General features: G+C 59.7%; 2 protein-coding genes across 3 annotated transcripts in view; both read left to right on the forward strand.

Annotated features, from left to right (window-relative positions):
• FKBP5 (FKBP prolyl isomerase 5) overlaps nucleotides 1-6,033 on the forward strand; it is a 34,590-nt gene extending 28,557 nt beyond the window's left edge. For both annotated transcript variants that reach the window (XM_064498273.1, XM_064498274.1), the window contains 4 exons: nucleotides 305-388; nucleotides 1,705-1,890; nucleotides 2,940-3,179; nucleotides 4,418-6,033. In XM_064498273.1, the coding sequence (XP_064354343.1) occupies nucleotides 305-388; nucleotides 1,705-1,890; nucleotides 2,940-3,179; nucleotides 4,418-4,525 (618 nt within the window). In that variant the 3' untranslated portion in view covers nucleotides 4,526-6,033. The remainder of the gene's footprint in view (nucleotides 1-304; nucleotides 389-1,704; nucleotides 1,891-2,939; nucleotides 3,180-4,417) is intronic.
• A 1,724-nt stretch (nucleotides 6,034-7,757) lies between these two features.
• TULP1 (TUB like protein 1) lies at nucleotides 7,758-14,694 on the forward strand. The gene is made up of 14 exons (XM_064498343.1): nucleotides 7,758-7,804; nucleotides 8,464-8,509; nucleotides 9,976-10,096; nucleotides 10,210-10,359; nucleotides 10,523-10,711; nucleotides 10,821-10,934; nucleotides 11,036-11,170; nucleotides 11,325-11,434; nucleotides 11,603-11,773; nucleotides 11,859-11,971; nucleotides 12,081-12,189; nucleotides 12,279-12,377; nucleotides 12,623-12,794; nucleotides 13,588-14,694. The coding sequence occupies exons 1-14, from the start codon at nucleotides 7,758-7,760 to the stop codon at nucleotides 13,719-13,721; spliced, it is 1,710 nt and encodes a 569-aa protein (XP_064354413.1). The 3' UTR covers nucleotides 13,722-14,694.
• Nucleotides 14,695-16,755: the final 2,061 nt, after the last annotated feature.

Consider the following 16,755-nt stretch of genomic DNA (forward strand, 5'->3'; position numbering starts at 1 on the left):
CAGTGGACGGCTCCAGGATTTCTCGGTGGTGATACCCCCGTGCTTTGCTCTCGCCGTGCTGTCCTCCCACTAACCCCAGGGGACACGGCCACTTCCAAGTTGTAGCAGAGGGCAAATTTCGTCAGTGCTCCAGTGAGTCAGTGGAGAGAAGTGCAGGGTTTTGGAGCCAGTTTGTTTAGAAATCCAGGGTCTGTAAAAGTCAGTGTTTGTTGTGGGGCCCGGGGACACTCCCCGCACCGCAAGCTTCTGCTGGTATTGTTTTCTGCTGTGCCTTGCAGTGATTGCTCTGAGTGTTTATTTGCAGGCCAAAGAGTCGTGGGAGATGGACACCAAAGAAAAGCTCGAGCAGGCTGCTATTGTCAAGGAGAAAGGGACGATGTACTTCAAGGTTCGTAAACTTGGCGAAACCTGAATTGGCACAACGGGACTGTGCTGCTTGGGTTTGGAAACAAATTCCAGTTGACCTTCAGAGACACAACTTAGCATTCCTGAGCAGGCGTAAATGTCGGAGAATTCACCCCTCCCAAACAGCGCTGGGCAAAGCAAATCCTGCTTTTCCCTCTTCCCCATATAACAAACGAGCACTGGGAGAGATGCGTCCTTCCCAGAGTGACCTGGTGCTGCAGGTAGGGAAGGTCCACCCCGAGCTGCCCTCGCCTCCCTGCCTACTCTCCTGAGCTAGCAGGCACCCTGAGAAACATCCTCCTCTTCTGGCATTGCCTGGCTTTTGGGCATTGTCACAGAGTCTCTGTGATTTCTGACTTCTGGGACTTGGAGCCAGAGCAAAGCAATTAGGCGTTGACACAAGTAGCGAAAATAAAAGCAACTTTTTCAGGATACTGGTTGTAAAACATCCCAGCAGTCCTGCCTCCATGCGTACTCCCTGCAGAGAGGGACGGCTCTGCTGGTGCTCCCATACTGTGGGGCTCTGACCACTGTTTTTCTCTTCCCTTACAAAATACTTGGCAGTAGCTGCTGTTCTGGGTCTGCTGCTAAGTCGAGTGGATCCCTGACTTGACTGATGCGATAGCACTGCTTGCCCCTAGCAGCAGAGCTGTGCTGGTGCAACCACCCTGCTGTGGTAGTAGGGACTGTTGGAGGATGTGGCTCCAGGCACAAGGGTTGGTGTGCGTCAGCCTTCATGAAATTAGACTGCTCTGAGAGGACACAGTGTTTTGGGGCACTTTAGTCTCCAGATCTTCCTCTCCGTGCAGCATCTTGTTTGTTCACGCTGCCTTTGCTGCAATCCCACTGTTTAAACACGGTGAGCTGTGGATGGAGGAGCTGGTGGCTGCTCAGTCATCTCCCACAAATGCGGTGAGACCTGCCCTCCAGGTACACACTTGCAGCTCTGCTGGTTTGGGATTGGAAAGGGAAACTTTGCTGTCATTTCAGCAGTAGCCCTGCCAATGTCCACTGCCAGCAAATGTTTGGGCTGAGAGCATCTCCCGGTGCTCCTCTCTGCTATGAGGAGAGGAGGAAAGTAAGATCTGACTTGGCTCTTCAGTGGGGCTGAACACCTGCAGCTCCAGTCAAACTCCAGTGTGTTTGTAGGTACCTTGGCACCTGCACCATCCTCCTTCATTTATTTATTTAACGCACCATATGTTAAACTTCATAACTTTCCGGAACGTTTTGGAAGCAGATCTGCTTCGGTTTGTCTGCTCAGGTTCCTCAAGCCCAGTCTTCTTTGCTCCATCTCAGGAAGGCAAGTACTTGCAGGCAGTGATCCAGTACGGAAAGATTGTGTCGTGGTTAGAAATGGAGTATGGCTTATCTGAGAAAGAGTCAAAAGCTTCAGATTCCTTCTTGCTGGCTGCCTTCCTCAACCTGGCCATGTGCTACCTGAAGCTGCGCGAGTACACCAAAGCTGTTGAGTGCTGCGATAAGGTAAAGATGCACGAGCCCATGGGTTGCAGGGTGCTCTTTCTGCCTGCTTTTACTGGGAGTTGTTTCTGTTGGGTTTGTTTTGATCTTTTTCCTCCCCTGAACTGAGTTTCTCTGCACCAGAAGCAATTTCCAAATTGCAGTGCATTGAGAGGGTCCCCTCTAATTCCTGTGCTTGGGGTGTTCACAAATGCTGCGTATTTTGAGACTGCAGGAGCAAAAGTATCTTTGGAGTTCGAAATTCATCTGTCTGCAGTCTGGATATGCACTTACTGCTTCTTACATACCTCTGCATTGAAAACCAGATCTCCTTTGGCCCATGTGAACAGACCCCGTGTGGATTGACAGCCCAAGGATGCGATTGCTAAAGCAGGGAGACAAAAACACACTTGATCCACAGCAGTTCATGAGCTCTCTTGACTCTGAGCTCTCTGTGCTCCTCTGGGCTCAGGTTTAGCATTTGCACATGAATTCTTGCTTGTGTGGGTTTGTCTCCCACTTGCTCTGTCACTCTTGGGGGATTTTATGCAATTAGAAATATTTAATCAACTAAAGCGTATTAATGACCTGCCAACTGATAATGGAGATGAGTAAATTTTTGCAGAGCCAGATGCAAGTGCTCTGGAGACTTGAAGCCTTCTCTCTTGTCCTGATTTCAGTATGCTTAATGAGGTTTCAAACCTGACGAGCTCTTTGAAAGAGACCCAGGTTGACGTTAACAGAGCATTTATAAACCAGCAGGGTAGCAGACTGCACAAAGAGTTACTGTATAACTGTGGGGCTGCACATTATGGAACCACTTCTTGGTAATATCTTCCTTTGAGAAAAGTTTATTGCATTTTCAGCAAGGAGGACGTTTCTGTGCCTTTACTGTGTTTTTTAGTTACACAAGGTATAAAATGGCGTTAGTATGAGTGAGGCCGGTAGCTGAGTAGCAAATACGAGTGCTCTGTGTCGTCAGAGTTAACGCAGGGCCAGGCTTTCCCTGTGCGAGACCATCGCGATAGGTGGATGCCTCTGTGTCCTGCTAACATGGGACCGTGTGTTTGCAGGCATTAGGACTGGATCAAGACAACGAGAAGGGTTTGTACAGGAGGGGCGAAGCCAGACTGTTAATGAATGAATTTGAACTGGCAAAATGCGACTTTCAAAAAGTTCTGGAAGTGAATCCGCAGAACAAGGCTGCAAAGTCCCAGATCTCCGTGTGCCAGAAGAAGACAAAGGAGCACAACGAGCGGGACAGGAGGATATACGCCAACATGTTCAAGAAGTTTGCAGAGAGAGATGCAAAGGTTTGTGTTGCACGGGTGCTGAAGCCCATTCCTTGTGACCGTCTAGCTCTGCGTTGAAGGTTGCCCTTCATGAGAAGAGGTTAATCGTAGACTAGGTTGAGGGTGGACGGAGGGGTTGCTGAGGTCTCGAAGCACAGCCTTCACCTGGTGGGCACAGGCTATGGACAGAGCCCACAGTGAGAAGCTACCGCTTGTTTTCTGGCCTGTGTGATGCAGAAGCTGCTGTCAGGTGGTCAGTTGTCAGTAAGAGTACTTACAGTGTGTACTCATGACAGCTGATAACAGGTTTGGCATTTGTACTTAATTTTGCCGTTCTCAGCTAGTGGCCGTTGATGACCTCCTGGTCACCAGCAATCAGGGTAAAATGAAATGTCATCCAGCCTCTGGCAAGGCCGAGGGTATTTTGAGACATGATAGTATGGGTTTCCTGAATCTCGTAACGGAATACGCTGCTCCTCTGCTTGTACAAGAGAGATCGCTGTCTTATAACGGGCTCTAGTCCAAAATTCCTCTAAACAAAAACCGATGCACGGTGTACTGTAACAAGAGAGGACACAGCTCTGCAGCCAGTCTGTGTGGATAGCTTTTAACATAATCTCTTCTGAACTGGTGCCTGAAAAGGAGCCTGTGGAATAAATGACTGTTCTGGAGACGGAGTGGAAGGATCCCAGGGTGACTGGACTTTCTGATTACGGTAGAAAGTGGAGCCACTCAGGCGAGCTGCTCCCAGATTGTTGCTGCAGTAGTTTGTGGTACTACATAACGGTTTGGGCAGCAGACTTTAAGAGTAATAGTTGCCACTATAGCAGGCGTAAGGTTTTCCCATTCCTTAGTGCTTCTCTACTGCACCTGCCTATAAGCCATAGCTCTGCCCTGTAACTCTGCTCTGGAGCTGCTGTTTTATTTCCTCCTCCTCCTCCTCCTCCTCCTCCTCCATGCCCCGGCATGCGTCTCGGTGAGATCGCTCTGTGACGATATCCCATGCCCATCAGGGCAGGTCACGTTATACCCGGAGAATCCGATACCTTCCCAAACAGCTCCTCTGGACCCTGTTTGCCAAGAGAAACGGAGTTTCATCTCTGTGAGCCGCCAAGAAAACACGAGCCTCTGCTCTGAGCGTCCTGCCCAGCGCTTGAGAAGGGGGGACAGGCTGGGGGGAGATCCTTTGCATCACTAGGTCCAGTTGCACTTAGCAAAGCTTTTTTGTGTCTGACTTTGGTGTATTTGCTGTTTTGCAGGAAGCGGCTAGCAAAATTGGGATAGAGAAGGAGGCAGAGAAGGCTGCTTGCGAAAAGAGGCTCAAAACTCCGGAGTCGGAAGGCCGAGAGTCTGAAGGCCACGTATGATGGAGGAGAGGGCGGAAGGGAGACCCTCCTGCCTCGGCCCGCACCGAAACAGGTTTCTGCCAGAACTCAGGACTCGCCAGTGTTTTATTGTAAAGCTTGTTACAGTTTGTGTGATTGTGGAAGCAAAAATGCCTCACAAAGTTTAAAAAAAAAAAAAAAACAAACCCAGTCCTGCTGCTGCGGGTGCGCTTAGCAGCAGAGCGTGAGCAGAGGGACAGTGTGGGACCACACCAAGTGGAACAAAGAGCTTTTAAAGGCTTTTTTTTGTTTTTTTTTTTTTTGTTTTTTTGTTTTTCTTTTAAACTCTTGGCTTTCGGGAGGTTTACCTAGACAGCTTATTCCAACTCATTTGACTTCATGTCAACTGTCCGTGCGGTGTCCTGGGTCCTCTGAAATGAGTTAGGACGTGGGAGCTGTCTGTTGCACAATTCAGTATTGCGTTCGGTTGTACTGTTGTAGCACCGCACTGGCCTGGGATCCAAAAAAATTGCGACTGACGTGCTGCCGACTCCAGGTATCGCGCTGTATCCGAGAGAACAAAGTGCAGAGGGGTGCGACGGGGTCTCGGGGCCCAGCAGTGTTACGGGCTCTACGCCAGAAGCAGAGAAGCCTATTTCTCTTCTACCTTCTTCCTCCTCTTCCTCCAGTGCCGACCGTAAGCGGTTTTCTGCAGCATGGGCTGGCTTCTCGGGGAACCGACCACCTTGGATCGCGCTGCGGATTGCCAGCGGACGCTTCCCGAGTGTTTTCTGTAGCGGTGGCTTTGGGGGGAGGCTCGGATTTCTCTCCTGGTGGTTTCTTGCGTGTCTCTGAAGGTGTTGCAATGTGAAGCTAGTACTGAGAATTAAAACATACTGCATTTCAGCAATTTTCCTGCTTCCTTTTAGGAAATTGTTACAATGGTTCCCACTAGTGCTGCTACAGATACCTTTCTCGTCACTTCCATTGTAACCCCTCTGTTTAGGGATTTATAATTTGGCTTTAAAGTAGTTTCGTTGGGGGGGGATTTATTTTAAGTTTTCGAGAGGCCGCGTTGTGTTTTTTATCTTGTTGGAGCGCGTAACTGCTTTCCAACGCTGCTGCTTTCAGGCACTTAATTTACAGCCTGCGCACTATCAATTAGTCCAAATTTTTTAAATTGGAGTTTTATAGCTTGTTAGGGGTCGATACACACACACACACAAAACAAATAAGCAGGTTGAAATATTGTGGTTCAGGAACTCTCTGGTCTCTTGCTACACTGGTGCCGTGGATTTATGGTTGGCCGGTGGCGCGGGGCCGCGTTCGTGCGGCGAGACGCGAGGCTCGGACGTGGCAGGGGACAACCGACCCGACCGGGGGAGCCTTCCCCTCGCTGTTACTGCTGAAACCTCGTACGTCGTCTGCCTTCAACCTTAAGGGACACTGTCACTACCTTTTAAGAACAGCTTTGGGTTTTTTTTTTTATTTTTATTGTCTGTTCTTTGTAATACCCCTTTTGAAGCTTGAAAATAAACAACTTAAAGTGCTTTTCCTATCAATTCTGTTCTCTGTTCAGCGAAGGGTGACCGCAGCGGGGGCGATGGATGTGCTCTCCCGCTGTCTAACAGTGCAGTGCCAGCGCCCGCGGGGACACGCACCCGTCTCCAGCGGCAGCTCCAGTCGTTTCGGAATTATTTGCGTCTCCCAGGACCGATGCGGCCCTGGTTACTGCACCGCCATTCTCATTTCCTTGTTATTGGCACCATCATTCCTGCGCTGGCTGGAGAGATGGGGAAGGGCCAGCAGGCCCGCGGGTGTCACGCGGGGGTCTCAGCGCTGCTGCTTTTCCACCCCATGGGGTTTTATCCGGATGCGCGGGGCAGGAGCCGTTAGCCCAGCTCCTGCGCTGAAGATTTCAGGGCAGCAGAGAGCAAGGCGAGAGGTTTGCAGCCGCGCTGCCCTCCCTGCAGGAGCCCAGACAGCCCGCTCTTAGGAGACGGAGAATAAACCAGATTTGTTTAAAATTCCTCCTCCCTCGTCGTTCAGACGGCGCCTGAAGCTTTAGCGTTATTTTTCAAGCCCGTCTGTTTTTTCACCTGCCGCAGCCGTTCCCAGCGGGTGCCTCGTCGCCGAAGGCCGGGCTGGCACGGCAGCAGCTGCGTGGTCCTGGGGCTTCCTTGCCGGGCGCTGCCCTTTCGGGGCATGAGAGCCGAGCGGAGGCTCCGAAGCTTGGCCGTGCTCCCCACCGTGCTGCGGCAGCTCCGGCCGTGACACCGTTCATGGGAGTGAAAGGATGTTTGCAGCAGGGATGGAGGAAGGGTGAAGCACGTGGGCCAGGGTGGTTAGCGAGCGGCTGGGGCACGAGTGCTGCCTGTGCACCGCGGCTACGCGATCCCGGGTTTTGCAGCACCCCAATCCCCCTGGCCGGGCTTTGGAGGGGGAACATCCCCCGGGGCGGAGGTGGGCAGGGTGCTGGGGTGGATGGGTGGGTGCTGGAGGATGCCGGGCAAAGAGCTCGCTTTCCACTTCTGCCAGAGGGGCCAAAAACGTCGAGCGGCGTCAGCCCAAGCCCTGTTTTCTTTATGGAACAAGCCCGGCTTGTTCCAGGCGGACGGAGCGGCCGCTCCCGGGCTCTCCCCTGCTCCCGCGGCAGGACCCGCGTCTCGGGCGGCCGCCGCGGGCTCCAGCTGCCACCTAGCGGCGCGGGGACCCGGGCCCGGGCGGCCCCCGGCTGCGGCAGCGGCCAGAGCCCCCCGGACGGGGCGACGGGCCGGCGAAGCCGCGGCGGTTTGGGAGCCGGGGGGGGGGGGGGGTTTGCCCCGAATAAGTGCCTGAAACTGCCCCGCTTGTTGCAATATCCTGGCCGATCTTGCGGGGCTGCCGCCCGGTGCTGATGCTCCAGGCTTCTCGCTGCTCCGGCTTTGCTATTGGAAAGTGTTTTCAGTGGCAGCTCTGGGAAACAGCAAGTGGCCTTCAAAGGGGAGTATTTAAGGAGCTGCTGTTGGCAAAGAAGCAAAACCTGAGCAGCAAAGTGCAGGGGTGCGAAAGCCACCTGCCCCGGTGCTGCCTTGCAGCCGTGTCTGCGCCCTGGATGGGAGCCCGCGGGCCACCTCTGCCCCCGTCGTCCCGGATTACGGGGACAGCTGGCGTGCCCTGAGCCTCACCACGGCCCCTGAAATCCTCTTACCGAGCCGCAGGGCGAATAAAAAGTGAATCGTCTCCCGCGCTCCCTGCTCCGCCGGCCAGGGAAGTGGGCGGCCGCGGGGCTGCGATGCCGCTGCACGCCGAGATCCTGCGGGAGGTCTGGGCCGCCGAGAGGTGAGCGCTGGCAGCGGGTGGCTCCGGGGGGCTGGGGACCCTGGGGGGTATCGCAAGGGACCTCGACCGGTGGAGAAGAGAAGCCTTCTTTCGGGGGGGTTTCTCCAAATTAACCTTTCTGCTCCCTGGCCGAGTGCTGCTTGCAGAGCTCGACCCGGTCGGGAAGGAGACTCGCTGCTCGGCGCGTTTGCAAGCCAGGGAGCTGCTTTGCAGTGGGAACGAAAGGCTGCTGTTTCCCTCCCCTGTGAGAAATCGGGTCCGTTTTGACACAGCATCGTCAAAAATTCCTCTTTTGGCTGATACTGGCGTGGTATCTCACGACACCGAGGTTTTACTGTCACAGAACGAAACGAATGGGAGCGAGGAACAGGGCTGGAGCAGTTTGCACAGCCAGCAGCCAGGATCAGCGCTGGGGCTTTTCCACCTAGGCAGGGCCACGAGCGGGCCCCAAAGCAGGTTTTGCCCCCAGCACCCCGAGGCAGGATCCCACGGGTCTGTCCTGCCCCTTGGAGCTGCCCCATGTGTGGTGGGGGGAAGGGGGCAGAGGGTCCCGCGGCGCTTGGCTGGAGCATCCCGGCTGCTGGAGGATGGTTAACTCTCCTCCAAAGTCCCCAAACGTGACGACAGCCTTTGCCCCTCTGCTTTGTGTCCCCGCGCAGCATGGATGAGGAGCCCGCGAGCCCCCAGCCCCACAAGCCCAAGCAGGTGAGGAAACGGTCCGTGGGGGAGTGGGCAGCCCACGCGCGGGGAGGGGGGGGCGTCATGGGAGCCCATGTCCCGCGCGAAAGGCCAAAAACATGGAAAAAGCCCCAAGCGGAGAAGCACGGGGCGAAGCCCCTCTGCGAGCGCTGGCCGTCTTCTTGCAAAACGCCTGCGGATTGCAACGTGCTGCCCCCACGCCGCGGGATCTGCTGCAGGATCCCGCCCGGACGAAACTCTTGGGAGAGAGCTGGAAAAGCGCTTTCCTGGCGGCAGGGGCACCCGGATGCAGCCAGCACAGCTCATCCCGCCTTGCAGAGCCCCGCAGCTGGCACCTAGCACCCACGCGTTTCTCGTCCGGCTAATCGGCACACCGCAGGCCCCGCGTCCGATAAATCACCGTTATTTATAGCCCTGGCTCAGCGGGATTAGGTGTGCCGCGTCTAATCCCTTCACTTCCCCTCGGCCTTGCTTCGCGCTGACCTCAATCCCGGAGAAACCGGGTTCCTCCCTGCTATTTCGGGGCCCGGCGCTGCTGGCCGAAGTCTCTTCACCGACCTGCAGTTTTCGACGTGGGCGAGAGAGCAGGGCCCGGGGCTGCCCGGCTCGGCTGGCCCTGCCCCGTGTCCTGTCTTGTCCCGGGGGATGAGCCAAGGCCCAGGCCGGTCCTGCGGTGGGCTCCCTCCAATGGTTCTCTCCCGGGCAGGGATGCCACCTTCCCTGAAAGCGAGCAGAGGAGACTCCCATTGCATCCCATCCCATTGCGTCCCATCCTGTCCCGTCCCATCCCATCCCATCCCATCCCATCCCACCCCATCCCATTCCTTCCATCCTGTCCTGTCCCGTCCCATCCCATTGTGTCCTGTCCCATCCCATCTCATCCCATCCCATCCCGTCCCATTGCATCCCATTCCTTCCATCCCATCCCGTCCCATCCCATCCCACCCCATCCCATTCCTTCCATCCTGTCCTGTCCCGTCCCATCCCATTGTGTCCTGTCCCATCCCATCTCATCCCATCCCATCCCGTCCCATTGCATCCCATTCCTTCCAGCCCATCCCGTCCCATCCCATCCCATCCCATCCCATTCCTTCCATCCCATCCCACCCCACCCCAGGGGCTGGGGTCTCCTGCAAGCCTGTGGCCTGACCGGGCCACAGCAGGAGACTGCCTAAATCATCCAGGGGTCCTAACTGCACAAACATCCCATGTTTAAACCCAAAACCAAGCCGGTGGCGGGGCCGGACCCTGTCCCCGCCGGTCTCCGGGGCCGCCTAGGAGAGGAGCGCTTCTTCGGCTCGCTCTCCCCCCGAGACGTGGTGGTTTCCGCCCTCGCGTGCCAGCCGGGAGGCCGGAGCGGGGACGTCCCTCCTTCCCCGCGGGGCCGGTGCAAAGCCCAACCGACCGCGTTTCGGAAAGGGCCCCCCCCCCCCCCCACACACACGTTAAAGCAGCGGGGCCTGTGTCCGCAGCTGGGCCAGAAGCCGAAGAAGAAGCGGCAGGAGCCCCCGGCGGAGGCCAAGCCCCGGCGGCTGAAGGTGAAGACGGCGGGAGAGGCGTGTGCCGCCGAGGAGCCCCGCGCCCCGGCCCAGGGTGAGCGGCAGGCCGGACCCCCCCCCCGCACCCCCGCGGGACCCGGGGGGCGGCTTTTCCCGTGGGCTCCGTCCGCGGCGCCCTCCACCTCGGGGGTCCCTTGAACCCGGCAGGCGTCAAGAAGCTGAGGAAGAAGAAGGAGGAGAAAGGGGAGGAAGAGGGCGACAAGGACCCCTGCTCCAAGTCCGTCAGAGAGCCCCGGAGGAAGAAGGAGAGTCCGGCCTCCCAGCTGCTCGTCGCCAAGGCCGCGAGGAAGAAGCAAGGTGAGGGGGGCACCGCGGTGGTGCCCCCAGCCCCTGGTGCGGCCGCGGACCCCCGGGACCGACCCATAGCCCCTCGCCGGGGCCCGCGGCCACGAGATGGCGGTGCGCCTTTGCGCGCCCGTCCGGCGCCGGACACGGCCGAGCGGGGATGAGCCGGGATGAGCCGCTCCGTCCGCCCGGTGTTTTAAGTTTCGTCCCCTCCGGACAGAGGCTGCCGAGGACTCGGAGGACTCGGAGGAAGAGGAGGAGGAAGAGGAGGTGGCGAATAAAGACCCACCGAAGAAACTCAAGAAGAAGGTGCCCAAGGAGACGCCCTCGGGCGAAAGCAAGGAGAAGGCGGCGAAGCCGAAGGGTGAGCGTCCCCCGGCACCCGGCCCTCGCGGGATGGGGGGCTGCCTCGGCGGGGGGCTCCGCAGCCGCCTCCTCCGTGCAACCCCCCCTCGTCTGCCCGGTCCCGCCAGGGTACAAGAGCAACCCAGAGGGCAAGGCCAGAGCCACCAAAAGCATCAAGAAGGAGCAGACGTCCATGTTCCAAGTGAACGGGGAGAAGAAGGAGAAGAAAAGCAAGAAGAAAGGTACGGGGTGTATGTGGGGGGGTGCAGCCCTGCGCCCACGCGGCCATCGCGGGGGGTCCCGGCGCCCCGTGACGCTCGCCCCCGCGGCCCCGCTCGCCCAGCCGCGGCCGGCAGCGAGGAGGAGGACGACTCCGACTCCAGCACCAAGCCCATCAGGTCGGAGAAGAAGAAAAACCCGGCGTCGCTCTTCCAGACGGGCGGGGACCCCCCCAAGGAGAAGAGGACCAAGAAGAAAGGTGAGAGCTGGGTTTTTCTGGCCGAGGAGGAGGAGGAGGAAGACTCCCCTCTGCCTTGGGCAGCATTGGCACAGGGACCTGCCGAGCGCGGGTTTTCGGGAGCGGCGGAGCCGGGGCTCCCCCCCAGCACCCGCTGCCCCTCTCTGCCCCCCAGCTCCTCCCAGAGCGGCCGAGGCCGGCAGCGCGGAGGAGACCCCGGAGGCGGCGCAGAAGAACTCCAACAAGAAGGGCAAGGGGAAGAAGGGGAAGAAGGTAGGAAGCCCTGTGGCGCCGGTGGGGGATCCCTTCCCTGGGGAAGCAGCTCGGGGGGCCGGAGCATCCCCTCGGGTGGACGAAGCCCCCAGCAGTAGCATCACCCCGGGGCCGGGAGGAGGCACGGGGCAGCGCCGGGATGGAGACCACCCTGGCCGACGTCATCTCACCCCATGGCAGAAGGAGGAGCGGGCGCCGTCGCCCGCGGTCGAGGTGGGCAACCTGGAGGAGTTCGTGCTGCGGCCGGCGCCGCAGGGGCTGACTGTCAAGTGCCGGGTCACGCGCGACAAGAAGGGCATGGACCGGGGGCTCTACCCCACCTACTACCTCCACCTGGACAACGACAGAAAGGTGAGCGGGCGGCGGGCTGGGCCGGGGGCCGGCGGGGCGCCGGGCGGCTGACGGCCCCTTGCTCGCCCCGCGGTCGCCCTGCCAGGTGTTCCTGCTCGCCGGGCGGAAGCGCAAGAAGAGCAAGACCTCCAACTACCTCGTCTCCATCGACCCCACGGACCTGTCGCGGGGCGGCGAGAACTTCGTCGGCAAGCTGAGGTGGGAGCCCGAGCCCGGCCCCCCGCGGTGCATCACCGGGCCGAGGCGATGCGGGGGGGGCCGGCGGCGAACCCCCCCCCCCCAACCTGGTTCCCGCGCCCCCTCGCAGGTCCAACCTCATGGGCACCAAGTTCACCGTGTTCGACAACGGCGCCAACCCCGACCGGGCCAACGCCGACTGGTCCAACGTGCGGCAGGAGCTGGCGGCCGTGGTCTACGTAAGCGGGACGGCTGCCCCAGGGCGGGGGGGTCTCCGCGCGGCACCCCGCGGGCCGAGCTGCTTTTGCCCACGGGGTTTCTCTTGCAGGAGACGAACGTTTTGGGGTTCAAGGGACCCCGCAAGATGACGGTCATCATCCCCGGCATGAACTCCGATAACGAGAGGGTGCCGATCCGGCCCCGAAACGTAGGTCTGGGTGCAGCGAGCGGGGATGGGGCTCGCACTGATCGGGAACTCCCGGGACACCAAGTGGGTGGGGGCCACCTTGGATTTTCCCTGTTTTGGGGCTCGGAAAGACTTTCCAGTGTCCCTGCAATTAAAAGCCCTTCTGCAGGGGTGCGGGGACGGCCTCTATGTGTCTTTCCGCGGGGTGGGTGCTGCTGCGGGGGGGTGGCAGCTCTTCCCTCCCGCGGGGCTCTCGCCCTCCCCAGGACAACGACGGGCTCCTCATGAGGTGGCAGAACCGCAGCATGGACAACGTCATCGAGCTGCACAACAAGGCGCCCGTGTGGAACGACGAGACCCAGTCGTACGTCCTCAACTTCCACGGCCGCGTCACCCACGCCTCCGTCAAGAACTTCCAGATCGTGCACGGCGACGACCGTAAGTCGGGGCCGCGGCGCCCGGAGATGGGTGCCTGGAGACGGGCACCTGGAGATGGGCACCCAGAGATGGGCAATGGAGATGGGCACCCAGAGATGTGCACCCAGAGATGGGCGCTCAGAGAAGTGCACCCAGAGATGGGCACCCGGAGATGGGCACCCAGAGATGTGCACCCAGAGATGGGCACCTGGAGATGGGCACCCAGAGATGGGCACCCGGAGATGGGCGCTCAGAGATGGGCCCTCGGAGATGGGCACCCAAGCGATGTTGCATCCCTGCGGCCTCCTTCTTGCTCTGCTTTTTGTCCCTTTCCTTGGGGGCCGGGTGCCGTGCAGCCTCGGTTTGCAGGATCGCAGCGCGGCGGCGGTGGCCTGCCGCCGGTTTCGGTGACACCGGCCGAGATGCCACCAGAGGGAGCGCGCGGGTCACCTGTTGCCAGGCAGATTAGGGCAAGGACAGATCCTGCAGGGTGCTGAGCCCCGCTCGGGGCCGGGGAGCTCAATGGGCACCGCCACCCCGGGCGTTGCACCCCGGCACCCATCACTGGCCCCCCCCGCTGTGTCCCCACCGTCGCCGAGCCACGAAAGCCAAGCGCCCCGGCGCGGGCCACGGCCGGGCTCCCCGCGCCAGCAGCCGGCCGCGCGTCACCTGTCCCCTCCGCTCAGCGGCCATCGGCCTCCGGGGTGTTGGGTTACAGGCCAGAAAAAACCTGCCAGGGGCCCCCGGTTATTTTTACCGATTTCCTGTCACCCTCGTGCTGGTGACAAGGGGGGGGCACCCCTCTCTCCCGCAGCCGACTACATCGTGATGCAGTTCGGGCGCGTGGCCGACGACGCCTTCACCATGGACTACAACTACCCGCTGTGCGCCGTGCAGGCCTTCGCCATCGCCCTCTCCAGCTTCGACGGCAAGCTGGCCTGCGAGTAGCGGCCGGGCCGCGGAGCCGGGCCGTCGCCCGCGGCGTTCCCGTGGGGTGACCTGGGCTTCCCCGCGCTGCCCCCGCCTCCCTCTCCGGACAAATTCGGGAGCCACCGCCGGTCCCGGGCGTGCGGCAGAGTCAGGCCTGGGTATATTTAGCAGATGAGGCCGACTGTTATCCTGATTTCATCCCTCCGAGATGTTCCTTGGAAGCGAATCCTGGAAACGCGTCCTTTCCTTCTTTTTTTTCCATTTTTTTAGATTCGGTTTTGCACTTTATAGCACGCTTTAAATGAGGGAGGGCTTTGGGCGGCCTCCGCCGGCTCGCGCTGCCGCGTCCCGGAGGGGCGCGTGCCAAAAGCGTGCGCGCGGCCGCTGCCGGCTCTGCCCAAGGTCGGGGACCGGCAGCACGGCCGGCACCTGCCACCTCCGGCCGAGGGATTTCCTTCCGGAGCTGCGGGCGCGCGCGATGCTGCTGCTCGCGGCCCCAAAATAAGCCCAGCGGATGCAGAGCCGGTCACGGACCCGAGGGTCCCGAGCCAGTGCCGTGGAAGGAGCTGGGAGGCGAAGGGCCGCGGGGGCAGGAAGCCCGGGAGATGGATGGGGTTGTGCAAGAGGGATGCTCGTCCTCGGCGCCCGGTGTCGCAACGCCGCTGCCCCGCTGGGCAAAAGGCGGAAAACTACCCCGGCTCCGAAGACGGACGCAGGATCGTCCCATTTGGGGCTGTCTCCTCTTGCTGCTGTGGCTCTGGTTGCACAGGTCAAGCCCCTGGTGCCAGCAGGCTCTCCAGGACACGAGGTCACATCAAACCTGGGAGCGGGACAAGGCTCTCGGCACCTCCCCATTAACCCTGGGACCATGGGGACGTGATGGGGACAGCGTCCCACCTCTGGGGACATGGTGGTCCCGTCTCGGCCTCGGGAGAGGAGACTCAGCTTGCAGGGACCCGGGGCGGCAGGCGCCAACCGTTAGCCAACTTCTGCTCCGATGGCTCCCCAGACTTTGGCTGAGCCTTTTCCGAAAGCCGCACGGATCCGGGCGCTGTGATTCATGCGCGCATGGTTGTGTTTTGGGCAGCTGGAAGCAGCCAGCCTGGTTGAAGCTGGAAAGCCGAGACCTCCGGAGCGGGGAGGCTGCACTCAAACGCCCCAAGGAGAGCAGGACCACGCAGGGCTCGTCCCCACGGTGAGATCAGCGCCCGGCTCGCGAGCTGGAAGGACAAACAGCCCTTGCGGTTTGAGGCCAGAATCTCCCGGTTAGGTATGGCCAACAAATGTGGGAAAAGCAAGAGCTTTCAGCCCAAATCCAGCCGGGAAGCGCACATCTGTTTGGAATTGGGAAAAGATCAGCTCATGTTTGAGGGCTGCCTCTATTCGCACTTGTCTTGATTTCCTGTGCGCCGGTGGAAGCAGCAACGCAAAGCGCGGGGAAAGAGGAGGGTTTTGGCTCGAGGACCCCGCGAGGCCTCTGCAGGACCTGCGCGTACGGGGGCGGCAGCCCGAGCTCCCCTCGGCCGGGCGGCTCGGGGGGACGTGAGCCGTCCGTCTCTGGGGTCCTCTCCCTCCAGCCACCCAACACTTCTTGGTTTTGCCCATTGCAATCCACCCCCGAGTTCCCAGTGCACCACCAGCACACCGTGGCTTGAGCAATAGCATCCGAACCGAGCAAAAAAGCTGCATTCGCTGAAAAGAGCATCCGAAAACGAGCACCTTCCGCAGCGAGTCCAACGCACGAGCAACGCGAGCAGCACGCACACGCAGCCCGCGGCGATCCCAGCCCAGCAGCTGCACCAGATCCGCTACCCAAACCCACCTAACCCAGACCGACTGCAGCACAAGCAACGCACGAAACGATCTACCAGTGCACGAGCTATTCGGGCCTTTTCTTTGCGCTGCCGTCGACACCCGGGGAGCGGGAGAGTCGGAGCCCTCGCGACGTCCATCCACGTTGGGCGACGGGAAGCGTGACGGCGGCACGGGCAGGCCGACGCGTGCAGCGGAGAGGCGCGTGGGCGGGCGAGGAATGCTCCCTGCCCGAAAAGATCAAAAAAAGAGGGAACCTTATCGACTGGCGCTGAGCCCCGAGGCTGGTGCATCCCCCGGGAAAGGGTTTTCTCCATCCGGGAGGATGCCGTTTGCCCCCGGGCGGAGGGAGGGTGGGAGATGTCGAGGCTTTCCAAGCCGCAAGCGCGTCGGTGCGGCGCAGGCCGGTGCCGCGGGGTGGGTTTAAGGCCACGGTCGTTCGGATGGCAGCAAGTGCCCAGCGTGGTCCAGCGCTTTGAAGCGGCGATACATTAATTAATTAAAGAAGTGATCGCGACAGTGTGTTTTCCTCTCCCCTCACCCTCCCCGCGGGTTTATTTCAAAGACACTTTTCCCCGGATAAGCCGTGCTGAGCTCCGGGCTGCGGCTCCTTCTTGGTGCCGTAACCAGCCGGCAACGACGGGCCGGCCAATATTTTTCGACCGCTTTTAAAAAAGGAATCTTTTTTTAATTAGCGAATCTATTCCGGAGAAGTGTCGGAGTTTTACAGCGTTGTAGCTGTTCTTGGTTTGCTGCCTAGACTTGGATGTTCTGGCCATAAGAAAATATTATTTATGGCGTTGCTGCTCGCAGCTCTTTTATATTGTAATTTGGGAAAGGAAGTCGCTGTTCCCACCGATGGCCAAAGAACAGCAGACAGGAGGATGATGGACTTCTGAAGAGGCGGGGGTTGATAGGCAGCGCTGAAGCAAACCACCAAACCCGGGCTCGAACCGCCGCGCTGCCGGATAAGTTGATCCCAACATCAGAGGCAGCCGGAGCGGCGGCTGTCACCGAAGCCATGGCGGAGCCCACGGACGCTTCGCGCGCATGTTGTGCCCCGCAGCCCCGCGGCCGCTCCCCGGCACGGCCCTGCATGTGCTCCTAAACGTTTGCAGAGCGGCTCTTTATTCGCAGCCGTTTGCTCATGCCTTACTCAGCCCAAGCTCCTATTGAGCTCAATTAAGCCTGTCATCTCCCGGAGAAGCCCACGTCGGTTTTGCCCAAGTAAGGGATGAGT

The sequence above is a fragment of the Dromaius novaehollandiae genome, chromosome 27 (genome assembly GCF_036370855.1).
Source record: "Dromaius novaehollandiae isolate bDroNov1 chromosome 27, bDroNov1.hap1, whole genome shotgun sequence".
NCBI classification, from domain to species: Eukaryota; Metazoa; Chordata; class Aves; order Casuariiformes; family Dromaiidae; genus Dromaius; species Dromaius novaehollandiae.

Excerpts from the sequence above, each read along its gene's own strand:
- TULP1 (XM_064498343.1), top strand. The coding sequence starts at position 7,758 with ATGCCGCTGCACGCCGAGATCCTGCGGGAGGTCTGGGCCGCCGAGAG. Across the intron at positions 7,805-8,463 it reads GAGGTCTGGGCCGCCGAGAG|CATGGATGAGGAGCCCGCGA; the intron begins GTGAGCGCTGGC and ends GTCCCCGCGCAG. Across the intron at positions 12,190-12,278 it reads AGCTGGCGGCCGTGGTCTAC|GAGACGAACGTTTTGGGGTT; the intron begins GTAAGCGGGACG and ends TTTCTCTTGCAG.